Source organism: Lagenorhynchus albirostris, chromosome 19, assembly GCF_949774975.1.
Source record: "Lagenorhynchus albirostris chromosome 19, mLagAlb1.1, whole genome shotgun sequence".
NCBI classification, from domain to species: domain Eukaryota; kingdom Metazoa; phylum Chordata; class Mammalia; order Artiodactyla; family Delphinidae; genus Lagenorhynchus; species Lagenorhynchus albirostris.
The window spans coordinates 15365043-15385072 of record NC_083113.1 but is presented as its reverse complement, the minus strand read 5'-3'; the positions used below and the strand labels follow the sequence as shown (position 1 = coordinate 15385072).

At 41.2% G+C, this 20030-nt stretch overlaps 2 protein-coding genes across 7 annotated transcripts in view; both read right to left on the bottom strand.

The window, feature by feature from the left end:
- LOC132510364 (zinc finger protein 420) overlaps window positions 1-6806 on the bottom strand; it is a 171813-nt gene extending 165007 nt beyond the window's left edge. Inside the window, exons 1-4 of one of the 6 annotated variants that reach the window (XM_060132323.1) lie at window positions 6752-6806; window positions 3295-3382; window positions 1430-1556; window positions 1060-1155 (exon numbers count right to left, since the gene is read on the bottom strand). In XM_060132323.1, coding sequence (XP_059988306.1) covers window positions 1060-1155; window positions 1430-1556; window positions 3295-3303 — 232 coding nt within the window. In that variant the 5' untranslated portion in view covers window positions 3304-3382; window positions 6752-6806. Of the gene's footprint in view, window positions 1-1059; window positions 1156-1429; window positions 1557-3294; window positions 3383-5880; window positions 5981-6449; window positions 6622-6751 lie in introns of those variants that run through there. The other 5 variants (XM_060132324.1, XM_060132329.1, XM_060132334.1 and 2 more) reach the window with 5 other exon arrangements.
- A 6201-nt stretch (window positions 6807-13007) lies between these two features.
- On the bottom strand, window positions 13008-13373 carry LOC132510389 (large ribosomal subunit protein eL33-like). Its single transcript, XM_060132407.1, has one exon. The coding sequence runs from the start codon at window positions 13371-13373 to the stop codon at window positions 13032-13034; it is 342 nt and encodes a 113-aa protein (XP_059988390.1). The 3' UTR covers window positions 13008-13031.
- Window positions 13374-20030: the final 6657 nt, after the last annotated feature.

Below are 20030 nucleotides of genomic sequence, written 5' to 3'. Positions count from 1 at the left end.
ACCGTCTTCCTACACATAACACCTAGAGTGATCTTTAAACAATAATCCCCTACTCATCTGCACAAAAGTCTCCAAGGGCTCCCTATCATACCTAGGATAAAACCTCACTCCTTGAAATGGCCTACAAGGCCTCATATGATCTGATCTCTGCCTATTTCTCTGACCTCATCTCTAATTTCCACTTTCACTCACTCTGTTCTAGCCACATTGACCTTCTTGCTGATCCTCAAATAAAGGAAGCTCAGCCTCTCCTCAGGGCCTTTGCACTTCTGTTCTCTCTGCCTGAACACACACTTGCCTTATTTTTACACTGCTAATTTCTTTCTGGTCTCAGTTCAAATGTTACCTCCTCTGAGAGATCATCCCTGTCCATCCTAATCTAAGAACACAATAAGCTCTCAACAAACGTTTGCTGGTTGGAGATACCTAGCTAAATAAAAAAAAATAACTGGAAAAAAACTCAATCAAGAAATAGAAAAAAGGATTGTCTTGGAAGAAACCAAAGGTAGTTTCCTCATTAAAGCAAAAGGGGGGGACATCCCTGGTGGCACAGTGGTTAAGAATCTGCCTGCCAATGCACGGGACACGGGTTTGAGCCCTGGTCCGGGAAGATCCCAAATGCCGCAGAGTAACTAAGCCAGGGTGCCACAACTACAGAAGCCTGGGTGCCTAGAGCACGTGCTCTGCAACAAGAGAAGCCACTGCAATGAGAAGCCTGCACACCGCAATGAAGAGTAGCCCCCGCTCACCGCAACTAGAGAAAGCCCGTGTGCAGCAACGAACACCCAACGCAGCCAAAAGTGATAAATAAATAAATAACTTAATTTTTTTAAAAGGGTGGGGTGAATGTAGGAGGAAGAGCGGTAAATGGGAGTTGGAAAGGAAGTTCCTTTGGGAACTCATGTTGATATCACCTTCCTGCTCTCCCTAGGTCTCAGGTCTTCTTTCCACAGGCCTTTGAAGGGAGCTTCACACAAACATCGCAAAGTGTTGTCACTTCATAAAGCAGCTGTATTATTATCAGCAATAGCTGATCCTGTGTGGCAAGCTCTTATTCACCTGAGCTCCATCTTGTCATGGCTCTCACCACCATCCAGGGCTCCTTCCCTCGCTCCAATAAGGAAAACACGTCTGGCTTAGGGATCGAACATCCAGCTTAAAAGAAAAGAAACGGGACATGGTCATGGGATGAAGAGTCCCAGATTCAAATCCAGTCCATTGGTCATCAAAGAAGAGAAACTAACAGGAAGTGATGGAGGAAGATGTGAAGGTCCGAAGGGTGAGAAATAAAAAGGTACACAGTGGGGCTGTCTACTTCTACTTTTAAAAAACTCAAACGTTTCCTTAGGGAATAGAAATCAGAAATTCACAATGAAGGAGGCAGAAAGTATGGGAGACAAATTCTGAAAACTGTGTAAAATGATCTTACCCAGTGAGATCAGGTGGCTGTAGTTCTCCACCATGACCTCCCTGTACAAATCCCGCTGAATGGGGTCAAGGCATTCCCATTCCTCCTGAGAGAAGTTGATGGCCACATCCCTGAAAGTTACCAACCACTGAAACAACAAATCCATTTATTATTTGTGAAAATACGATGATGATTTTGAGGTAAAATGAGATAAGAAGGAGGAGCACATTGAAGGAAGGGGGTGATATAATAAACAATATGCCATGGCCGAACACCTGTAACACTGAAGGAAATTGGGTGCCTGAACTGTAGTGTCAGCATGATCCTTGATCACTGCTATTGCCACAGACAAAACTTCCTATGTATACTAGGACAATTCCATTATCCCGAAAGGTCTGGGAATACAAAAGGCCAGAAGATTGCAGTTTCCCAATTGAATGAAATATTGTATGCAATCACCCAGCACTTTAAGCTTTCTAATTCTCAATAAATAATAAATAAATTCTCAACTAATGGGTTCTTTCTGAAATTAACTTCTCTCTTTAAAGAAAAGGATAAACAAAATTGACGAAATCTTTCCAGACAATTTTTTAACAACTCTCTGGACTGGAACATAGAATTTGGATGTAACTTAGAATCTTTTTGAAGATTCAAGTTCATTAAGTCACTATATTATGTCACCAAATATAATGGACGTACAGTATTTTCACTTTATGGATGTAATGATCTGCTTATTTGGGAGTATTTAAAACAAATTCTTTAATGTCTTTAGCTCTAGGAATCTAAACTTCTTAAAAGATTATACATCTGGCAGATTTTATTTGCTCCTACTTTCTGTGTTCCTAGGCTACAGCAGGCTGATGGATGCCAGTCTAGGTGCACACAGGCATCACTCTGACACATTCTGGCCAACTCCAAGGTAAGCCTTGCCTCTCATTGGTTTCTTGGCAAGAGGGATGTGGAAGGTAGACTAATGACCCCGCAAAGATGTCCATATCTTAACCCCCGGAACCTGTGAGTATGTTACCTTACATGGCAAATGGGACTTTGTAGATGTGATTAAATTAAGAATCTTGGGGAGATTATCCTGGATTTTCTGGTTGGGGCCAATGGGATCACAAGGGTATTTTAAGTGATAGAGGGAGGCAGAAGAGTCAAAGGAGATGTGATAATGAAAGCAGAGATCAGAATGATGTGATTGCTGGCTCTGAAAATGGAGGGGACCCTTGAGCCAAGGAATGTGAGCAGCCTCTAGCAGCTGGAAATGCCAGAAAATAGATTTTCCTCTGGAGCCTCCAGAAGGAACACAGACCTACCAACACCTTGATTTTAGCCCTATAAGACTGATTTCAGATTCCAACCTCCAGAAGTATGACAGTAGGTTTGTGTTTCAGTCACTAAGTTTGTAGTAATTTGTTACAGCAGCAACATGAAACTGTACAAGAGGCAAGATCTCTTTCTTCTCAGGACTCAATTCCCCAACCAATTTCAAAGGCCTCACAAAAAAATCTCACCACACACTGAGACTGGGAACAACCAGCAGAAATGCTGTCACTTCCAAGTGGAAAACCTAGGTTTGTAGAGATCAAAGTCTGTCATGTGTCTCATTTCACTACCTCACTAAACCACTGTGCTAATACTACTCTTAAGGGGAGATACTTCTGCTTCCTCAGGGCTCCTGGCAGAATACCATCTGGTGCAGGGAAAAACACTTAGAGAAGAATGAAGCTCTTTGCTACGATCACTCACTGGAATGGGAGAAATTTGGGAGCAGTTCCTTTACAGGACTAAGCAAGGCAGAAAATATGGGAATAAATATATCTGGTGTTCATATAACCCAACAAAATGATTGCACTTCAGGGAGGAAAGAAGAAACAGCAACTCACGTGAGGCATGGTTTTCAGAACTGTCAGAACTGATCAACTTTCTGGTTCCTCTCCTGGAGATGTGCAGAGTCCTAAGAGGAGAGCAGGGCTGGAGAAGGAAAACAAAGCCATGAGAACAAGCTTGCCTCAGAGCCCACAAAATGAGCACCTTGGAACTACCTTTATTTCCCCTCTTTGAGGGAAGTTTGGGAAAATCTCAGCCCTCTTACAAATCCGCTGGAATCCAGATAGAGCAGAGGAAATTCAGGCCAGACTTTTCCTTAATCCCAATGATACTGAACAGGACCCCAGAGGGCGCCAGTTTCCATGGGCATCTTACATCTCTAGGATAGGGGAGTACCCAGGGAGCCCTGGGGAGCAGCGCTTCCCCAGGGCCCACATGCTAAGTGAGCTGCTTCGCTCCCATGCTTAAAGGCTCAGGCCCACAAGACTGCTCCTGACTTCAGAAGCCAATCGCAAATCCCAGGCCACTGTACTTCTGACCAACCAGCTATAAATTGGGGGCTCCTACAATCCCCTCCTAAGGTTCTATACTTTGCTAGGATGGCTCACAGAACTTAGGAAAACACTTCACTTATGTTTACCAATTTATTATAATGGATACAATTTAGGAGCAGATGCATGGAAAAGATGCATAGGGCAAGGTATGGTGGAGGGGGAGCTTGGAGTTTCCAATGCTCTCTTTGGGATTGCCACCTTCAAAGCACCTCAAGGTGTTCCCTAACCCAGAAGCTCATCAAATCTAGTTCAAGAGTTTTTATAGGGCTTAACCTCCAGTCCCACCCTCCCCTTTCCTGGAGGTCAGGTCAGTGGGTGGGTTGGAAAGTTCCAACCCTCTAATCATTTGGTCTTTCTGGTGATCAGCTCCATCCTGAAGCTATCTAGGGGCCACACTCCAAGCCACCTCATTAGCATAAATTCAGGTGTGATCAAAAGGGGTTCATTATGAATAACAAAAGACACTCCTATCACTCAGAAATTTGCTAAGTTAGGAAAACCAAATAGTTGACGAAAAGTTCTTATTTATAGAACTCCAGCTAAGAAATGCAGAAGGAATTGAGAGAATTTTTTTAAAAAATCACTATATGTAACCCTTAATAAAATCATAGATCTCAGCATCAATCATAAATGGATGTTATAACCTCTATGTCAGTGTTTCTTCCCCCTTTTTTTCATTATTAGTTCCCCCAAAGCCTTTTAAGACAACTTTTCTCCTGATACCACTTACCTATGAAATTTTAATACCACAGATATACTGTATATGTGTTTATGTACTGTGTCCACAAACCATTATAATATTTAGTTAAGAGTTTGGTCCCCCTCCCTGCCAAGAACCAAGTTTCACCCCCGTGGGGGCAATACCCCTCCTTCTGCCATTGAGAATGCATGCTTTAGGTGAAAGAGGAAGAGGACATTTTATAAAGGAAGAATTAAGTGGACAGCACTTGAACACCAATCAACATGGCATCACCAGAAGTGGGACACCAGACTAAAAAACCTCAGGATGTGATGTCACAGGAAGTACACAACATAACCTATGAATTATTTTTGCCTGAAAATGTGATTTAGGCAAAATATGATCTGAATCTGATCAAGGCTCTAGATCTAACTACCCCTTAACAGAAATATGTAGCATAGGGGAACTAATTATATGATACCACAAGGAAGAAATTAGCCAAAAGGAGAATGCACAATATTCTGTAAACAAATAACCTAGTTTTTCTACAAATCAATGGCAACAATTAAAGTAAAAACAGAAAATAGAGAAAACTGTTATGGATTAAAGAAAGTTAAGAGATTTGACAGGGACTTCCCTGGCGGTCCAGTGATTAACACTCCACGCTTCCAGTGCAGGGGGCCCAGGGTTCGATCCCTGGTTGGGGAACTAAGATCCCACATGCCGGTCGTCCAGAATAAAAATTTAAAAAAAATTTAATAAGAAAAGAGATTTGACAACCAAATGTAATGTGTGGACCTATCTGAATCATGATTTGAACAAACCAATTGTAAAAAAATCTATCTTCCAAAGAATTGGGGAAGTTTGAATATATACTGGGTATATGATATTATGGAATGACTTAGTTTTTAAAGTTGAGATAGCATCATGTTTATTATTTAAAAATATGTCCTTTTGGTTACATAAGCATACATGTGATTAAAATAACACTTTGAAATACTAAAGGAAAAAGGGGGATGGCTAGGTATAAGGATATTTGCAAATGTGTTAAATTACGGCTGAGCGTTGGGCACACTGGGGTCGTATTATTTTCTACCCTGCTTGAAAATTTCCATACAAAGTTAAAACAAAAGTCCACATTTTCTCCAGAAAGTATAGTTATCTTTCATCAAAAATCTTAGACCAGAAAGGGCTGATTTGTCATCAGGTGGAAAAGGAGAGGTAAAGATGTGGTTGGTGAGTAGAGTAGACTGGTGAGGCCATCCCTGGAGCACCAAGATTCACAGGGATAGCAATGCCTAAGGACAGTCACTGGTTTCTCCTAAGGTTTCTCCTTAGGGAGATGTTGCAGGAGGTAGCAACATCTTGAAAAGAAGAAACTCGAGAGAAGAAAGAAAATGGCAACATACTTTAGAAGAGACTTTTAGCTGTGCAATATTTTTTTCCTTTCCTCTGTATGCTTCTGTTGGAAAAAGTAGAACAGAGAAAAAAGAATCAAAGGATATCAAGCCTTTCCCAGAGCCGACCAAACAGTTTAGGACCAATTCCCACAACAACTTCAGGCTGAGAGAGGGATCAGTTTTTCCCCATAGGGTTCTCAAAGTAGAATGGGGCATCCTATTAGGGTGGTCTTCTGCCTTCCTGGGGCATAAACTCCCATTGTAGGGGCATCTTCAGAATAGCCTCGTTCTCTGTAAAGTGAAGGAACTGCGGCACCTGGAACCGCGCGATTCTCAACTGGCGAGACTCTGTCCCTGTCTCACGGCGGGAGAGTACACAGTCACTAAAGGGGCACAGCAGCCAAGTGCGTTAGAAGGCGGCAGGTGAGCCCGTCACGCTGCCACAAAAGCGCGCGCACACTCACACACCCAGCACTGTGGAACGTTCATGATAACATCTCCCTGCTCCCGTTGGCCGGGAACCAAAGTCACAGCGCCGCTTTTGCCGGAGGAGAGCAACGCGAAGTGCACACTCATACCTGCGGCGCAGAGGAACACAGCTGATAGCACCACGCCTCTGCCGCTAGGAACCGAAGTGACAGGACCGACGACCAGCGGAGAAGGGCACAGCCACTCCGCACTGGCAAGGCCGACTTCCGTAAGGAATTAACCTGAGTGCTACGAAGTTGGAGATACGTAGTCCAGAGCCAGGATCGTCTCGATTCCTGTCAGCACCGAGCCCCAGCCGGCACACCGGTATTCCCAGAACCTTACAGGAACTTCCTTCTGGATGCTCCAACCCAAAGGCATCGTGCGGGTCCCAGCGAGGTAGAGCACTCACCTACCGCTGCAGACTGGATCCTTAAACCAAGGAGTAACGGAGTAAGTGTACGAAATGGCGCAGGGACGCGGTGGCCTCCGGGAAATGTAGTCTTAAACATGAACCCGGCCCGATCCAACAGAATCCAGAGGCAGCTGGCCACGTCCTGTGGTCCGGAATCGGGCGCGCCTCGGGTCTCCCTTGCTTGAACCCGGGAACTCACGCTGCTGCGGTGTGAGCCGAACTATTTCATTTTACTCAAGTGACTTCCCAGAGGTTCTAGAATATCGCAAAGAGGTTACCAGAGCTTGAGTCTTGCAGTGATGCCTTCAGAGAAATATAGTCCAGGGCTGAAAAACCTGCAGAAGTCTGGGAAGCAGGGTCCAGATTTCTTAGAGCTCTGGCCCGGACGAGGTGACGGTGACTACCGGGTTGCTGCTCAAAGGGGTTCAGGGGTGTGATGCTTACTTAATGGTCGTGTGTGTGTGTGTGTGTGTGTGTGTGTGTGTGTGTGCGCGCGCGCGCGCAAGGGCAAATGTTCTCTACAGAAGAAGGGAAGACTGGGGAGTGTGATTTGTGTCAGATTGTGCTTGAGACTGTGAGGAATGTTAGTGGATAAGCATGTGATCCATTTGGGACTGTGTTAAATGTCTGGGGTTGGTTGTAACTATAGCTTTCAGGATGATGTATGGGATTAATCAGACAGTCTATGATTAAGTATTTTATAACTTGTAAGGAAATGCTTTTTCTTTGCATGGTTGTGAATTTAGAATAGATTCCGTGGAATTATAGAAATGTTAAGTGAAAGATACCTTGAGAGTTCACCTGTAGTAGTGAATGTGGGAAAAGAAATGTGTGAGCATAGTATTGTGAGAGTGGGTATGATTGTCTCATGATGCAGCTCTGTGTAACAGTGGTATCTTTAAGCTTCAGTTTCCTCACCTGTAAAATGAGGTTAACATTCGTGTAACATTTGGAGCAGTGCTGTCCAATAGATATTTTTGCAGAACTGGATTCCATGTCCAATGTCTGTGCTGTCCAATACCATAGCCCTGGCCACATTTGGCTCTTGAGCACCTGAAATGAGACTAGTTTGACTGAGGAACTAAATTTTTTATTTTGTTTAATTTTAATAAATTTATATTTAAATAGCTATATGTGGCTGGCTAAATTTGACAGCGCAGTCTGAAGTATCAATTTGCCTTCAAGATTTGGAGGGGGAGAAACTTAAGTAATTTCATCTAGCAAATAATTTGAAAAATGAGTTTTACATTGAAATGAAGAGAGATGAAAAATGCAAATTCAGCTTTAGTCTTTATTTTGGGGGGAATAATTTGCATAGAGTCCACAAATATTACTATATACCGCAATGATTTTTTTTACATACCACACACAGATCAAGATAAAGAACATTTCGGGAATTCCCTGGTGGCGCAGCGGCTAAGAATCCGCCTTCCTTCCAATGCAGGGAACATGGGGAAGATCCCACATGCCACGGAGCAACTAAGCCCGTGTGCCACAACTACTGAGCCCGCAGTGCTACAACTACTAAAGCCCGGGCACCTAGAGCCCATGCTCCGCAACAAAGAGAAGCCACCGCAATGAGAAGCCCGCACACAGCAACGAAGAGTAGTCCCAGCTCTCCGCAACTAGAGAAAGCCTGCGCGCAGCAACAAAGACCCAACCCAGCCAAAAATTAATTAATTAATTGACTAAAATAAATAAATAAAATAAAAGGTAAAGAACATTTCAAGGATGCCAGAGTGTTCCCTTGTGCCCCATCCTGGTCAGCTCTGACTCCACCTAGAAGTGACCACTTTTTGGACTTCTAGCACTGTAGATTAGTTTTGTGAATTCTTGAACTTCATTTAAATACAATCAGTGTAATGATATGTGTCCGGCATGTTTTTTAAAAAAAAAATTTATGCATGCTGTGCCGGGTCTTAGTTGCGGCATATGGGATCTTTAGCTGCAGCATGCGAATCTTAGTTGCAGCATGCATGCAGGCTCTAGTTACCTGACCAGGGGATGAACCCCGGCCCCCTGCATTGGGAGCTCAGAGTCTTACCCATTGGACCACCAGGGAAGTCCTGTGTCTGGCATGTTTTTAATCAACATTATGGCTCTGAGATGAGTCCTTGTTATGCAGTATAGGAATAATACCTGTAGCCAGCTAGTAAATATTTTAGGTTTTGTGTGCCAGATGTTCTCTGTCACAACTGCTCAACTCTGCCAGTGTAGCATGAAAGCAACCATAGACAACATGTAAACAAATGAGTGTGGCTATATTCTGGTAAAACTTTACAGACACTGAAATTTGAATTTCATATAATTCTTACATGTTGCAAAACGCTATTCTTATTTTTTTTACATCATTAAAAATGCAAAACCTTTTTTAGGTCATTGGCCATACAAAAATAGGTGAAAGGTCATATTTTGTCCGTAGGCTGCAGTTTTTCAATTCTTACTATGATTTATTCATTCTATATTAACAGACATTTGTGTGATTTCCAGTTTTTTCTTACTATGAATAAATCTGCCATGATCAATCTTAAAATATTTTTTGGTAGACATAGCATTCATTTCTATTAGGAATGCAAGAGTGGAATAGTTGGATCATAAAGTAGGTCTACATTTATATGTGTAGGTACTGTCAAACGATTTCCCAAAGTCTTTGTGTTAGTTTACACATACGTCAGCAATGTAAAGGATTCCAGTTGCTCCATATCCTCTTGAACACTTGGTATTGTTAGTCTTTTTAAATTTTTACAATGCTAGTAGGTGGGTAGTAGTATCTCAGTGTGATTTTAATCTGCATTTCCCTGATTAATACTCACTTTAGCATCCTTTCATATATCAACCATTTGGATAACCTCTCTGTTGAACTGCCTGTTTAACTCTTGACCATTTCATTAGAGTCAGTTTGTGGGGTTTTTTTTCTATTTATTTATAGCTATTTGTATATGCTGGGATATGAGGCCTTTTGTAGGATATATTTATTGTAGATATCTTTCCCAGGATATGGCTTGCCTTTCACTCTGATAATGAAATCTTTTTTTTTAACATCTTTATTGGAGTATAATTGCTTTACAATGGTGTGTTAGTTTCTGCTTTATAACAAAGTAAATCAGCTATACATATACATATATCCCCATATCTCCTCCCTCTTGCATCTCCCTCTCACCCTACCTATCCCACCCCTCTATGTGGTCACAAAGCACCAAGCTGATCTTCCTGTGCTATGCAGCTGCTTCCCACTAGCTATATATTTTACATTTGGTAGTATTTATAAGTCCATGCCACTCTCTCACTTCATCCCAGCTTACCCTTCCCCCTCCCTGTGTCCTCAAGTCCATTCTCTACGTGTGCATCTTTATTCCTGTCCTGCCCCTAGGTTCTTCAGAACTTTTTTTTTTTTTTTAGATTCCACATATATGTGTTAGCATACGGTATTTGTTTTTCTCTTTCTGACTTACTTCAGTCTGTATGACAGACTCTAGGTCCATCCACCTCACTACAAATAACCCAATTACGTTTCTTTTTATGGATGACTAATATGCCATTGTATATATGTGCCACATCTTCTTTATCTATTCATCTGTCGATGGACACTTAGGTTGCTTCCATGTCCTGGCTATTTTAAATAGTGCTGCAATGAACATTGGGGTACATGACTCTTTTTGAATTATGGTTCTCTCAGGGTGTATGTATGTCCAGTAGTGGGATTGCTGGGTCATATGGTAGTTCTATTTGTAGTTTTCTAAGGAACCTCCATACTGTTCTCCATAGTGGCTGTATCAATTTACATTCCCACCAACAGTGCAAGAGGGTTCCCTTTTCTCCACACCCTATCCAGCATTTATTGTTTCTAGATTTTTTGATGATGGCCATTCTGACTGGTATGAGGGGATACCTCACTGTAGTTTTGATTTGCGTTTCTCTAATGATTAGTGATGTTGAGCATCATGTGTTTGTTGGTAATCTGTATACCTTCTTTGAAGAGATGTCTATTTAGGTCTTCTGCCCATTTTTGGATTGGGTTGTTTCTTTTTTTGATAGTGAGTTGCATGAGCTGCTTGGAAATTTTGGAGGTTGATCCTTTGTCAGTTGCTTCATTTGCAAATATTTTCTCCCATTCTCAGTGTTTCGTCTTGTTTATGGTTTCCTTTGTTGTGCAAAAGCTTTGAAGTTTCATTAGGTCCCATTTGTTTATTTTTGTTTTTATTTCCATTTCTCTAGGAGGTGGGTCAAAAAGGATGTTGCTGTGATTTATGTCATAGAGTGTTCTGCCTATGTTTTCCTGTAAGAGTTTTATAGTGTCTGGCCTTACATTTAGGTGTTTAATCCATTTTGAGTTTATTTTTGTGTATGGTGTTAGGGAGTGTTCTAATTTCATTCTTTTACATGTACCTGTCCAGTTTTCTCAGCACCACTTATTGAAGAGGCTGTCTTTTCTCCATTGTTATATTATTGCCTCCTTTATCAAAAATAAGATGACCATATGTGTGTGCGTTTATCTCTGGGCTTTCTATCCTGTTCCATTGATTTATATTTCTGGTTTTGTGCCAGTACAGGCCCAGCTGCTCCGCGGCATGTGGGACCCTCCCAGACCGGGGCATGAACCTGTATCCCCTGCATCGGCAGGCAGACTCTCAACCACTGAGCCACCAGGAAAGCCCTTTTTGGGTTTTTTTGGCTGCATTCGGTCTTCATTGCCGCGTGTGGGCTTTCTCCAGTTGCGGCGAGTGGGGGCTACTCTTTGTTGTGGTGCATGGGCTTCTCATTGCAGTGGCTTATCTTGTTGCAGAGCACGGGCTCTAGGTGCGCAGGCTTTAGTAGTTGCAGCACGCGTGCCCAGTAGCTGCGGTGCACAGGCTTCAGTAGCTGTGGTGTGGGCTCTAGGGTGTGTGGGCTTCAGTAGTTGTGGCTTGTGTGCTCTAGAGCATAGGCTCAGGAGTTGTGGTGCACAACTTAGTTGGGCTTAGTTGCTCCAAGGCATATGGGATCTTCCTGGAACAGGAATTGAACCTGTGTCCCCTGTGTTGGCAGGCAGATTCTTAACCACTGTGCCACCAGGGAAGTCCCTGATTTTTGCATGTTAAACCAACCTTACATTCCTGGCATAAATACCATTTGGTCATGGTGTTTAAATTTTTTAAAAAAAATTTCTACTGGATTCAGTTTGTTAGTATTTTGTTGAGGATTTTTGTGCCTTTTTGTTACTTTTGTGTTGTTGTTTGCTATGGTAAATATTTTGTTTTAAAATTTTACTGTTTAATTACTTGAAGCTAGTATACATGGACACAATTTATGTTTTTATAGTCACATATCCAGTAATCATGCTAAATTTATTTATTCAACTACTTTTATAATTCTTTTGAATTTTCTACATACAAATTATGTCATCTGCAAATATTGTTATATTTCTTCTTTTCCAGTCTTTATACCTTTTCCTTCTTTCCTGTTTATTGCACTAGCTTGGGCCTCCAGTATGACGTTGAATGTGAGTATTGGTAGTAGATTTCCTTGTTTTGCTCTCTTGAAGAATCCAGCAAGTATGTTGTCTGTAGGTTATTTAAAGATGCTCTTTATCAGATTGATAAAAGGCAATTTTCTTTTATACCACTTTTGTTGAGAGTTTTTATGAATTTGTACATGATTGATATTTTGTATTCCATCAAATATTTGGAAGAATTCACCAGTGAAAATGTTCAGGAGTAGAGTTTTCCTTGTGGGGAAATTTATAATTAAACATTTATTTTTCTTAACGGAATTACTCAAATTTCATATTTTTTCTCATGTCATTTTGGTAAGTTATATTTTTAGAGGAATTTTCCATTATTTGAAGTTGTCAAATTTATTGGTATAAAGTTGTCCCTAATGCCTTCTTATTTATCCTTCAAAACCTATAAAATCTTTTTCCATACCTGATATTTGTAGGGTTATTTTCCTCTTTCTTGGTCAGTCTTGCTAAGGCTTATCAATTTTGTTAAACTTTCAAAGAACTGGTTTTTGGCTTAGTTTATTTTCTCTATTACTACTTTGTTTTCTATTTTAGTGATATCAAACTTATCTTTATTACTTCCTTTTAAATACCTTCTTTGGGTTTAAATTGATGTTCTTTCTTTTAGTTTCTTACAGTGGAGGCTTATACCATTCATATTCAATATTTTTTACTTTTTGATATATGCATTTAGAGCTAGAAACGTGCCTCAAATTACTGCTTTTACTACAACCCAAGTGTTTTTTTTTTTACAAGAGAACAAATCCTACACTTTTATTTATTTACTTTTCAATAAGTTTAAATCCTTAAAAGGTACAGCATCACACGGATTCTGTGTCCAATGGCCTTAGCAAGAAGATTGCTTTGGAATTTGGCATGAACCATGCCACTGTTTCCATGAACACCCGTTATCTTTCCCCAGCTTACTCTGGTTTTGTTAGGTTTTCCATAAGTAGTTACTGTGTTGTTCTTTGCTTTGTACACATAAGTACACCTCTTGCCTAGACAGAATTCAGTTTCATCTTGAGCATATATACCTTCAACTTTCAGGAGAGCTGTGTGCTCCCTCTGGTTCCACAGACCCCACCGATAGCCAGAAAAAGTGGCCTTGGACCATAGCCTTTCAGACATATCTGTCATTTTAGAAGTCCTCTTCCCAACAGGCCCCACTTATTTGCCCCCAAAGTTCAGCTGCGGGAGCTCCACACACCTCCACAGGGTCCAAGATGGTTGAAAAAGCCCAAGTGTTTTGGGTTTTTTTCATTATTATTAAGGTCAAAATATTTAAAAATTTCTATTCTGCCTTATTATTTGACCCATTGATTTTATAGAATTATATTGCTTAAGTTCAGATAACTTGGGAATTTTTCAATATTTTGTTTTGTTATTGTTGTTGATTTTTAGTTTAATTCCATTGTGATCACACAACATACTGCACATGATTTCAATCCTATGAAATGTATTAAATCTGCTTTATGGCCCAGTGTATAGACTATTTTGCTAAATGATCCATGTTCACTTGAAATGAATATATATTCTGTCATTGCTAGGTGTTGTATTCTGTATTTGTTAAGTTGGCTAATTGTGTCATTCTCATATTGTTACTGATTGTTTTGGGACTATTTATATATGAGTTAATAGGACTTGTGTGTTAAAATCATTTATTTATTAAAGTGGCTGTATCTTTTTCTCCATTTTAGTTCTGTCAATCTTTGTTTTCAGAGTAGAATTCTAAAAATTCTCCCACAATGAGATATTATCTCAGTAGCTGATTGGCAAAAAAAGTTTTAAAGTGTTACAAGTGTTGTCAAGGATGTGGAACAACTCTCAACTATGTGGCAGTAAGTGTCAGTTGAAATGATTCTGGAAACTCTTTGACATCACCTAGAGAAGCTGGGAAGCACATGCCCTAGAACAAAGCAAGTCCACCTGTAAGTATTATACTTTAGAGTTAATCTTACACAGACTTTTAAAGGTCTACAGAAATGTTCAAAACAGCACCACTTGAAATAGGAGGGAAAAATCTGGAAACAACTCAAATATCCATCAAGAGGCTATATAAATAAAATTTGGCAGATGTACACAGTAGAGTGCTGCCCAACATTGAGAAAATGAACAAATTCCCAGAACATAATGTTGAGTTTTTTTTTAAGTGACAATACATAGAATGTCATTTCACTAAATTTCAAAACACATGCAAATCTAAACAATATGTTATTTGGGGGTATGTACATATATGGCAAATCTATAAAGAAAACCATGGGAATGACTAAATTCAGGTGATGGTTAACTTTATGGGAGATGGGGGAGGAGCATCTAGGACACTTCAGGGACTTCCCTGGTGCTCCAGTGGGTAAGACTTTGAGTTCCCAATGCAGGGGGCCCAGGTTCGATCAATCGTTGGGGAAATAGATCCTGCATGCATGCCACAACTAAGAGACTGCATGCTGCAACTGAGAGTCTGCATGCCACAACTAAGAAGTCCACATGCCACAACTAAAAGATCCCACATGCCACTACTAAAGATCATGCACGTGGCAACGAAGATCCCACGTGCTGCAACTAAGACCCAGAGCAGCCTAAATAATAAATAAATAAATATTTAGGATACTTCAAAGGAATTGATAATGACTTTTTCTTAAGCTGAGTGGTAGGCCCACAGAATTTATTTTCATTCATTCAACTGTACTTATGTTCATATATATATATGCTTGTGTGTGGAATTCTAAGTTAATAAATAGGCTCAGAATGAAACAGGATGAAAATATGAAATAGCTGAACAATTGTATTACTGAATTCAAGCCAAGGAATTCTCTGACACAACCCAAAGAATTAAAGGAATACAAGAAGCAAGAATATAAACCCAGAGAATGTATTCAGGAGAACTTGATGAAGACAAAACTAGAAAATAATGACATAGAAAATTAAAAAAAAATACAGTTGACCCTTGAACAACACAGATTTGAACTGTGCAGGTCCACTTATACATGGATTTTTTTCAATAAATACGTGCTATAGTACTACATTATTTGCAGTTGGTTGAATCCTCAGATGTGGGACCTAGGATGTGAATATGGAAGACCCACTGTAAAGTTATACACAAATTTTCAATTGCACAGAGGGTCAGGGCCCCAACCCCAGTGTATTTCAAGGGTCAACTGTACAACCAAAACTAGTTTTTTAAAAAATGACCAAAATCTTGTCATTTGAAAAGAGCAAGGGTAGACTTTTGCTTACATACAGTGAGTAGGTCACATGCATTTACTTCCCATCACTATCCAAAAAGAGATGAAAATAACAATGACAACAACAAATGTGAAGACAAAACTACAAAAAATAAGAAAATTCAAGGAACTCTGGTATGAAAGAGCTTATGACCAATTTACAAATTCCCTGAAGGGCCCAGGTTCCACAGAAAAGGACCTTGGTGAGGTATGGATCTGGAAGTAGAGGACTGGTTGAAAATTTATACACAAACTCATTGCCCTGATCTTCCCCCTCTACGGTTAACTTTTCTTCCTTGTCTAAAAAATACATTTGATCTCTGGATAAATTGATTTTGAGAAGATGTAGAGGATGCACAAAGAAGGGCAGACAGACACAGTTAGAATGAGTAATAACCACAGTCTGAAATCTTCTTAAGCTTCTTTCCCTATCCTGGTACCAGAATCCAGCAACTCAACACATAACCTTCACAGGCAGGAAACTGGAGGAGTCCTCTAAGGAGAAACTAAAGAGCAAAGAGAATAGAATTCTGGCGGTGTCCCAGAGAAAAGATTGCTTCTGAAATCCATCAGTTGCCAGGCTCTAACTCATGACTCAAAGTAAGGATTACCACGTGGTTGAGAAAAGTACCTAAATGAAAGACAGAGAACAATTCAAACAGGAAAAGGGAATTTGGTCATAACAAAGACAATACATGTAGCTAAGAGAACTTTAAATAAATAATATTTACAATTGACTATCCTACCTATCACATGCATAATATAATTATATATTATTCATATAATTATGAATCAAATATAATGAATATAATATATATACTATATATAACATTAATATATAATTTCATAAATATCAGAGAAGATATTGCATTCCTAAAGAACAGTATACTATATAGAAAAAAACCATGAGAGAGCTCTAGGAAATTAAAAATATGACTTATTAAAAATTAAATAGAAGTAGAAGATAAAATTCCTAGAGTTGAGTAAAAAGACAGAGAAAATAGGAAGAAAACATTTAGAAGCTTAAGCCATGTAAGTTCCTTCAAATAATTCCAGTGAGAGCGAGGAAAGAAGGAAAGAAAGAAAATACAGAAAAATTTTCCAGCCCAGAAGTACATGAGTCTCTAGAATGAAAATATCCACCTGACACCCAGCATTAAAAAATTTTAAAGAGGGATTTCCCTGGTGGTCCAGTGGTAAAGAATCCGCCTTCCAATACAGCAGGACGCTGGTTCGATCCCTGGTCAGCGAACTAAGATCCCACATGCTGCGGGGCAACTAAGACCGCATGCCACAACTACTGAGCCCATGTGCCTCAGCTAAAGAGCCCGCATGCTCTCGAGCCCACGTGCCACAACTAGAGAGAAGCCCATATGCCGCATGGAAAGATCCTGCATGTTGCAACTAAGACCCGACAGCCAAAAATAAATTTAAACATCCACACCAAGGAACAAAATTACAAAATTTTAGTACATTGTGTGATATATATCACCCTAAACGTTCCAGGAGGGTTGGGAACACAGATTACGCACAAAGAAATAGAAAACAGATGACAATCCTTTACAAAAGCAACATTAGCTACTGTAAGATTTTATCTGATGTTATGCCTTCAAATTCTAATTTATAGTAGAATTCTCACCACAGGGAATAAGTGAGATTGCAATAAAGGTATTTTCAGACAGTAAGAACTTAAACATTTACCTCAAAGGCATGCATTTGAACGAAGTTGTTGGAGACAGGCAATCAGCAAAAATGAGAAACATACAAAATTAACAAGACTTGGAACATAGGAATTCAATTCCGGAAAAGGGAGAAGGGAAGTCTTACAGAAACCCTGCAGTCCAGACTGGAGCTACAAGATGATGGCTGTGAAAGAGATTCGGCAAGGGGGAGAAGAAGTATCAGATAAGTTTGAACATTTGGAAAAATCATTGCTTAGAGTTTGACACTTTGGAGGGGTGGGGGGAACATTTAGAAAAGTGCAGCAATAGGAGCAAGTACATATACATATAAACCAAGTCAGCTAAATCCACAATAAAAAAAATTGTGTCAAAAATATACTTGGCTCTGAAGCACAAAAATATATAATCAGTATATAAATACCAAATACTGCTTTAACCAATAACTGTGATATAGTCATATTTGGAAGTGGTAAAGGGAGAGGACAGGGTGGGAGGGTCTTGTTTTAAATAAGGTTTGAAGTTTTGATCATTAAACAGGACATTTTAATTATTTTAACCACTAAAATGAGACTGTTTTTTAAAATAAATTTATTTACTTATTTTTGGCTGCATTGGGTCTTCGTTGCTGTGCGCGTCTTTTTCTAGTTGCAGCGAGTGGAGGCTACTGTTCGTTGCAGTACATGGGCTTCTCATTGCAGTAGATTCTCTTGTTGCGGAACTCAGGCTCTAGCCTCGTGAGCTTCAGTAGTTGTGGCATGTGGGCTCAGTAGTTATGGCACACAGGCTTAGTTGCTACGCAGCATGTGGGATCTTCCCGGACCAGGGCTCAAACCCAGGTCGCCTGCATTGACAGGTGGATTCTTAACCACTGCGCCACCAGGGAAGCCCCAGACTGATCTTTTAACGAACAGTGGTAAAAGGAATTTTTTATTACCTAAGAGTGACTAAGGACGTTATTGGGCTCCTATACAAATATATAATTTTTACTCCCCTTCATGTTACTATGTAGTCCTCATTTCTACATTTTGGTATGGGTCCAGGAATACATTATTATGATCCTATCATAATAAGGGAGATAATTTTGTCTCCTTTTCCCCCCAGTATTTATGCCTGAAATTATTTTACTTAATTAAGTGCCAGTCATAATTCTGAAGGCACACCTAACCACCATGTAATTAATCAAAAAACCATAACCAGAGGCGTTGGCCTATCAAAACGATTCCAGAAATGATACACTGTGGAGCACAGCCACATTCACGGATACACACAATCTCACGCACTTCACTAACCAACCGCGCAGACTTCCGGCTTCAGAGCTGGGCATAATCGTCCATTCTCTGCGGAGTCATCGCAGTACCCCATCCAAATAATTACACTCAACAACAGCCCCACGCACAGAAACAACGCTGTCCAGATTACACACTCAGGCACACAGGCATCCAGCCGGCTCCGGAATCCTGGCCCCTAGCAGGTTTTACCGCCGCGTTCCAAACTCAACTGCTCCCTCTAAAAGAAGCGAAGGAGCACACGCACTCCTCTTTGCGCCTGCGCACTAGTGACTGTGCGGAGAATTCCCGGCAATCTCCGGGAGGGGCGGGTCGCGGAGACGATAACCAATGAAAAAAAGCCAGAGGCCAAGACGCTTCCCGCAGGGTAGCGGGCCGGAGTCAGTCTCAGTCTGTAATTCGAGGGTTCGTGTTCAGGGCTCTGAGGTTTCCTGGAGCCTCCTCGGCCTTTCACCGCCTCCTACACGCTTGGAGGAGGCGTGGGACTTGCGCCTGACAGAGACAGGCACTTCCCAGAGCCCCAGCGTCACAGCCTTGGGAAAGAGCTGTTCTCCTATGCCTATTCCATTGGAGTGTGGTGAGATGGGAACCCGTGCAGCCGCAGCTTTTCTCGGACACCTATGTTTGGGAGGGGACAGGCGGCACTCTGGAGACCCGACTGCGCATGGGAAGCAGAGGGTTTAGGGCATTTGGGGTCTAGAGTCTTCTGCCGCTCTGTTTCCCCCCAGGGTTCCACCAGGTTGGTGCAGGTTGACCTCGTGTTAGGCTGCACCCTGCAGGTCTGCAAGCCTTGTAGTTGCCCAGCAGCGGGTTGCAAGAAAGAGCATGGAGACAGCGGTAGAGACATCAAGGGTTTATTGGATAGGAAATCTTTCAGCTCTGAAGCAAAGGCCCTGGGGTGATACCCCACTGTGTATGGCAGACATCAGGCAGGACACAGGCAGTAGTCTTCCTCTGGGAGAGGAGAAGGAGGAGGAGGTTACCAATTATTGGGGAATTGATGTCAGGTGGGCTCATTAGTTTCCAGGGAAACCAGTAGAAGAGTGTGTCCCTCATTGCCCCTTTGGTTAACAACCATCACTGGGGCAGGTGTTGCCCCTCGATAAACTAGCATGGTGTAGCCATTCTGGTCTTGATCTCAGACAGCAGTGAGCAGTGGCTTGAAGTGAGATTTTAGTTCCCTGCCCAGGATTTGGACCTGGGTAGCCCAAAAGAAAACCAGGAATCCTAGCTGCTAGACCACCAAAGGCTAGGGGCTAGAAGCAAAGTTCCCCTGGCTCTTGCCTCATTTGAAAAATGAATTTCTCAAGGAGGCAGAAACTGCAAAAACAGATACAAAGTTTATTGTTAGAGACACAACACAACAAGTGGGAGAGCACACGGAGAAACAGTTTGTTTATTTAAGACAGAAGCAAGATAGAGATACGCACCCGGAGAGAAAGGGTGTGGGTGTCCTCCCTAATGAGGAGAAGCGCAGTAGAGAGGAGGTCAAATCATTGGGGCTCGTGCTGTAGCACAAGGGAGCAAAGACGAGGAACAGGCACCCTTGCTCACTCCCTGAGAGGAGCTGCTTTGGTCCTTAAATGGGGTAACAATGGGAGCAGA

Coding starts and splice junctions, on each gene's coding strand:
- LOC132510389 (XM_060132407.1), bottom strand. CDS start 13,373: ATGACAGATATGTCTGAAAGGCTATGGTCCAAGGCCACTTTTTCTGGC.